Genomic DNA, 6,870 nt, shown 5'->3' on the forward strand with positions numbered 1-6,870 from the left:
GCAAGCAAGTCTGACCCCCTCCGCATGGCCTCCAATACACGGCTGCTTCCACTCTGGGCTGGTAGGTGGATCTGTTTACAGATATTGTCCCTCTCATGAATCAGTTGCAGAACCTGATCAAATAGAACACATTAAAGGTCATCAAAGTCACACCAAAGAATCTTGCAGAAAGGAATACCACCCCCCACTGTTTCTCCACCAAGGTTAATTTTTGAGAATTAAGAGGCTGACTAAACCAAACATATAAATTACCGAAAATCTTTACTTTTGCTCAATCCACGTTCTGTCTGTCCCAGACATTTCACCTGATAGCACCTCTGCTTTCAAAGAGTGAAGAAAGTAAGCAGAGGTCAGATTCAAGCCATGGGGCTATACAGGGGTAGTGCCAACAGAGGCCAGAAAGGAAAAACAGCATTTGTTTCATCCAGCTTACAAACTAATTAGCCACTTTAAAAGATACCATCAAGAAACTAAAACTAGGGCTTCCCTGGTGGCCCAGTGGTTGAGAGTCCGCCTGCCGATGCAGGGGACATGGGTTCGTGCCCCGGTCCGGGAAGATCCCACATGCCACGGAGCGGCTGGGCCCATGAGCCATGGCCACTGAGCCTGCGCATCCGGAGCCTGTGCTCCGCAATGGGAGAGGCCACGACAGTGAGAGGCCTCACTCTCTTTGTATTACAAAGTGGCCTCACTTTGTAATACAAAATACTGACATGATTTGTATTAAGAATACATAAAGAACTTTCACAACTCAATAAGACAAATAACACAGAGGGGAAAAAGTAGGGGTGGGGCCAAAAGACAGACATTTCACCAACACAAAAAACCTTCCAAAAAAAGGTTTCACACGTGAGCTACATACTACATGCCAAGCACATTGCCGAGTACGTTCTACCTGTTATATCTATTTCTCAATAACCCAAAGCAGGAAGTGATTATTAACCATTTTACAAACAAAAATGACAAGTTGAAAAGGTCACCCCTACTGGTAAAGCAGTGGAAGAGCCAGGACTGAACTCAGCTCTGAGGCCAAAGTCTAGACTGTTTCACACTGCATCACACTGCCCCCCCACCTGCCCTTCCCACAACATCCTGTAATAAAACCTCTCTCCGCACAGCCCTCATGGTCCCACTGGTGGTCTTAGTATCAGTCCTTTACTTGCCCCCACCTCGGGAGACTTCAAATCTTTCCAAAGGATGGGTAGATTCAGAGGGCAATATATAGTAATACACCACAGGATCCCCTGATCCTCTGAGGACGGATGTCTCTGCTGCATGCTACTGGCTGCAGCCTTTGGCATGCTTAAGGATACTGATGTCAGTTCGACACACTAAACTCTCAATACTCACCTCATCAGGAAAGTCCTTGGGGTGGGGAGAGGTGAAACGAATCCTCATTTCAGGATCTATTCTGGAGACCTGATCCAGAAGGTAAGCAAAACGAAGGCCCCCTTGCTTGGCTTTATAGTTGGTAGAAAAGCCACGGCTAAGGTTGGTGGACACTGCATTGTTGAACTGGACCTCTGAATTGTCCCGAAAACTATTAACATTCTGACCAAGGAGTGTCACTTCTTTCAGCCCCTGAAAAACGGAAAATAAATATACTGGAAGCAATTTTAAAACATGTTTGGCAGCTTCATACCAAATCTCTAAGTAAAATTAGCTAAACCTACCAAGAGCCATCCATAAATGTACTCTGTCTTTAACCCAATAATTTCATGCTTGGGCACCTTGTCTGAAGAAATGAACTTCAGAATAAAACCTTATGTAAAAAATCTTCAAAGCATTTTTTAGAATAGCAAAAAAGCTGGATTCAAGCCCCATGTTCAATAATAATGGCTAATTGATAACACCCAAAATCAAGTTATGACACCATTCTGTCCACTGAATGTTATATAACCATCACCTATGAAGTATTCTTGCCAAAAACATTTAGTCTAAATCCCATCAAGCTTTTACACCTAACTTCCAGTTTACCAGAATTCAGGGCAATATTTTAAATGACAACATAAGGAAGCAATCAGCCAAACCCAGACATGTCTAATGCATCATTTAAGACACACAACAAAAAAGTGAAAGGGGGGCTTCCCTGGTGGCACAGTGGTTGAGAGTCCACCTGCCGATTCAGGGGACATGGGTTCATGCCCTGGTCTGGGAAGATCCCACATGCAGCAGGGCAGCTGGGCTCGTGAGCCATGGCCGCTGAGCCTGCGTGTCCGGAGCCTGTGCTCCGCAACGGGAGAGGCCACAACAGTGAGAGGCCCGTGTACCGCAAAAAACAAACAAACAAACAAACAAACAAAAAAAAAGTGAAAGGACTGTTTTAGATTAAGAGAGTTTGAAGAAATATTACAATACAATCAAACAAAACTGTACAAATCTTGATAGGATCTTGGTTTGAAAACAGAACAGTAACAAGATATTTTTGGATAAATTAATAAATTTTGAATATGGGCTGTGTGTTAGAGAATATTAGTTAATTGTTAAATTTCCTACAAATGATAATGGTATTATGGTTATGAAGGGGAAAATTCTTTATTCTGAGAAGATACATACTGAGGGATGCAGGGCAAAGTGGCCTGATGACTACCACTTACTTTCAAATGGTTCAGAAAAAATATATTTATATATCTACAGAGGTAGGCAGATAAAGGACATATAACAAAATATTAATAATCATGTTTATTAGACTAGTCTTTCAACCTGTCTGTTTGAAAATTTGCATTGTAAAAGTTCAGAAAGAAGAATAATGGTTTCTATAAAGACTATTTTTTATAATTTTATTTTGACATAACTTCAAACTTATAGAAAAATTGCAATGGTGTAAAAAACTACCAGGACTTCCCTGGTGGTCCAGTGGTTAAGAATCCGCTTTCCAATGCTAGGGAAGCAGGTTCAATCCCTGGTCAGGGAATTAAGATGCCACATGCTGTGGGGCAACTAAGCCCGCGCTGCAACTACTGAGCTTGCGCACTCTGGAGCCCACGCACCACAACTGGAGAGCCCACGTGCCATAACTAATGAGCCCAAGTGCTCTGGAGCCCGCGTGCCACAACTAGAGAGAAACTCGCACACCGCAACAAAGAGCCCATGCGCCACAATGAAAAGATCCCACATGCCACATCTAAGACCCAACACAGCCAAATAAATAAATTATTTATTTTTAATTAAAAAAAAAAAAAAAAACTCCCATATACTATTTGCCCAGATTCAATAACTGTTAACATTGTGTCCTATTTCTTTATTATTCACATTCACACCTCATGTATATACTTTGTCTCTCTACACACACACGCAAGCACACATCTTTCTAAGTCTTCTGAGAATAAGTTGCAAACATCATACTCTTTTACTTCTAAATATTTCAACATATAGGAATATTTTCTTATATAACAGTAGTCACAGGACAATTATCAAAATCAGAAATATTGATAATATTATCTAATCCACATTCCATAAGCCAAATTTTCACCAACTGTCCTATGTCCTTTATAACTTTTTTTCTTAATCTTTATTCAGCAACGGCATGTCTAGAAATTTATCTTATAGATATAACTATTAAGATGGACAAAGATTAATGCATAGAGATGTACTTCTACACAGCACTGTTTTAACAGAGGAAGAACTGAAAGCAAATCGAAAGCTGCTGTCCTACAAGTAAATCATAGTGCATCCATACCAAGGAAGGCCACACAACTACAAAAATAAATTAAAAGCTGTTAATGACATGAGAAAATGTTCACACCATCACAGACAGGATACAACCTTGCTTAGGCAATGACATCACAATCACATTAAAATATGTAATTTTTTTTTTTTTTTTTGCAGTACGTGAGCCTCTCACTGCTCTGGCCTCTCCCGTTGCGGAGCACAGGCTCCGGATGCGCAGGCTCAGCGGCCATGGCTCACGGGCCCAGCCGCTCCGCGGCATATGGTATCTTCCCGGACCGGGGCATGAACCCGTGTCCCCTGCATCGGCAGGCGGACTCTCAACCACTGCGCCACCAGGGAAGCCACATATGTAATTTTTTTAAACATTTTTTTCCCCTGATTAGAATCCCACTCCAGGACCATGCAATACATTTAACTGTCAAAACCCGAGTCTCCATAAAGACTATTTATTTTTACAAGTTGTGACATAATGTTAGCTTAAAAAAACAGGGTATACTAAATGCAACATGGATCCTGGACTGGATCCAGAAAGAAGACATTAGTGGGGAAACTGGCAAAATCAGAATAAAGTCTGAAGTTAGTTAACGATAATATACCAATGCTAATCTTTTAGTTGTAAGAAATGTACCAAAGTTAAGTGAGATGTTAACATTAGAGGTAACTATCTTTGCAACTTTTCTTACAGAAAAGTTTGAAGTTATTCCAAACCAGAAATTTTTTTTAAGATAGTGATATAAAACTAAGTAAAACACACACATATAAAGAGATGTAATGACCAAATGCAAAAAGAGTTATGGGACAATTGGGAAAATTTGAATATGCGTGGACTAAAATGAAAAGATATTTAGCATTTTTTGTTAATCCTCTTAGAGGAATTAATGGTATTGAAAATATCCTTATTTTTTTTTAGGGATGCACAATCCCTTAAGGGTGAAATGTCATGCTGTACTCTGAGATACTTAACAACAAAAAAAATAAAGTAAATATAGCAAAATGTAACGATTATTAAATTTCAGGGACTTCCCGGGCAGTCCAGTGGGTGGGACTCCACGCTTCCACTGCAGGAGACACAGGTTCAATCCCTGGTCAGGGAACTAAGATCCCACATGCTGCGGGGCAACTAAGCCCACACGCTGCAACAAAAGATCCTGCATCCCACAACGAAGGTCCCAAGTGCCACAACTAAGACACGATGCAGCCAAATTAATTAATTAATTTTTAAAAACACACACACACAATGCAGAATCTTAATTTTTCATAAGTCAGTGTCTTTGAATTCACTAAGATTCACTTTAATGTTATTAAGTTCCTTCTTTTATATGCAAATACCCTAGAAAAGTTAGGGGGTTTTTGTCATCACCTCAGTCTATTTAAACAGAATATCTCCTTACCAAAGGAGTGAGTTTTGGTACTACTGGGGAGCTGGAAGGGGAGAGGAAGGAGACCACTTTAGACCACTTTGGATAGCACTGGGTGAGGTAAGGTATGAAGAATACTCACAGTGCCTGTAAGCAGCCAGAGACCGAATCAGGGAACTGAGAATCTGGGGATGGGAGAAGAGAAGAGAGCGTGCCCGAGTGCACAAACAAAGGCAAACTGTTGACTTAGAACTGGAGCAGGGGCTAGCCTCCCATGGTTCCTAAGCCAAGCAAGTAAGAAAACACAGAGACTCAAGTGGAAGAAAAGCTCTGTATTCCCACCTATTGTCCTCTTTTGCAGGGCTGGAATATTAGGGCCTAGAGTTAGGGAGAGACCTCAAGGGCTGAGGGACCAGCTCCCAATAGGAGGAAGGCAGGAGATATCTCCCCTCTGGCCTCTGATCTGATTCACTACCCTCACCTAAACTCTGTCCCCCAACCAGTGAGCTGGCTCAGTGATAAAATGAACAAGAGATTTGGGAATAGCCTAGAATACAAAGACAGACTAATAAATCATTCTCTGAAAACTTACTAAGTGCCAGTAACAACTGTCCTTCCAGTAACAGTCCTTCCAATAACCTAGCAAAGAAGGTATCTACCCTCTTTTCATAGATGGGGAAACCGTGTTTTGAAGAAGATAGTTAAGTGACCTATGCCAGGGCATCAAGCCAGAGAATGGTGGAGCCAGAATTCACAATCATCTGACTCACGCTCTCTCCATTCTACTGTGCTGCCGCCCAAGCAAACCTCTCAGTGGATCTGCCTATAATTCCTGGGCAGCAAACCCAAGATGTATACCCAGGTATTTCCTTCTGGCCAGGTATGGTTCTAAACTTGTACAGCTTAGAGACAGCACAGGCTGCAAAACTAGAAAGGTTGTCCTCATCCTCCCACAAACACGCTCACAGTAAGAACGGCTGGAGAATTTTTCACCTGCTCAGAAAGCTTCCTCACTTCCTCTAGAATGGAGGCAACAGGCCGACTCCTCTCCCGGCCACGTGTGAAAGGAACAATGCAGTAGCTGCACATGTTGTCACAGCCTCGCATGATAGACCTGGGGAGGAAAGCACCAGAACTTAGTAACAGGAGCAGGATGGCCTGGTCCAACCCAAGGAGCAGCTCCCTTGGCATTATCCTTTGGCTCTGAATTCTCTTGGCAACAGGCTCACACTGGACCAATCGGAGATCTAAGAAGCAATAAAGCAGACATTTTTTATCTTTAAAAACTATTATGGGGAGTTCCCTGGTGGCCTAGTGGTTAGGATTCCAGGCTTTCACTGCCACGGCCTGGGTTCGATCCCTGGTCGGGGAAATGAGATCCCACAAGTTGCAAAACACGGCCAAAAAAAAAAATTATTATGTGTTAATCATACAGATATAAACCAAACTGTAACTGGTGGATGCAGTGGTTACCCTAAGGGACCGCAGTGGCGAATGAATGGGTTGCAGACGTACCGCACCTGGACTTTCTACTGTTTATATTTACATATTTTTGAACTCTTTAAATCTAGACCAGAAAAAAATAAATACTATAAAGAGTGTATTAGGGGGCTTCCCTGGTGGCACAGTGGTTGAGTCTGCCTGCCGATGCAGGGGACACGGGTTCGTGCCCAGGTCCGGGAAGATCCCACATGCCGTGGAGTGGCCGGGCCCGTAAGCCATGACCGCTGAGCCTGCGCGTCCGGAGCCTGTGCTCCGCAACAGAAGAGGCCACAACTGTGAGAGGCCCGCGTACCACAAAAAAAAAAAAAAAAAAAAAAGGGTATAAGGAATGGAGACT

At 42.5% G+C, this 6,870-nt stretch overlaps 1 protein-coding gene across 8 annotated transcripts in view; it reads right to left on the minus strand.

Moving 5' to 3' along the window:
• Positions 1-6,870, minus strand: part of CDK5RAP1 (CDK5RAP1 mitochondrial tRNA methylthiotransferase) — a 102,972-nt gene that overhangs the window by 74,806 nt on the left and 21,296 nt on the right. For all 8 annotated transcript variants that reach the window (XR_003003002.1, XR_003003001.1, XR_003003000.1 and 5 more), the window contains 3 exons: positions 6,024-6,144; positions 1,351-1,581; positions 16-113 (listed from right to left, as the gene is read on the minus strand). Coding sequence is in view for 5 of the 8 variants with exons in the window: in XM_024742924.1 (XP_024598692.1) it covers positions 16-113; positions 1,351-1,581; positions 6,024-6,144 (450 nt within the window). In the remaining 3 variants the exon portion in view is untranslated. The remainder of the gene's footprint in view (positions 1-15; positions 114-1,350; positions 1,582-6,023; positions 6,145-6,870) is intronic.

Source organism: Neophocaena asiaeorientalis, unplaced genomic scaffold, assembly GCF_003031525.2.
Source record: "Neophocaena asiaeorientalis asiaeorientalis breed wild unplaced genomic scaffold, Neophocaena_asiaeorientalis_V1.1 scaffold82, whole genome shotgun sequence".
Classification (NCBI taxonomy): Eukaryota; Metazoa; Chordata; class Mammalia; order Artiodactyla; family Phocoenidae; genus Neophocaena; species Neophocaena asiaeorientalis.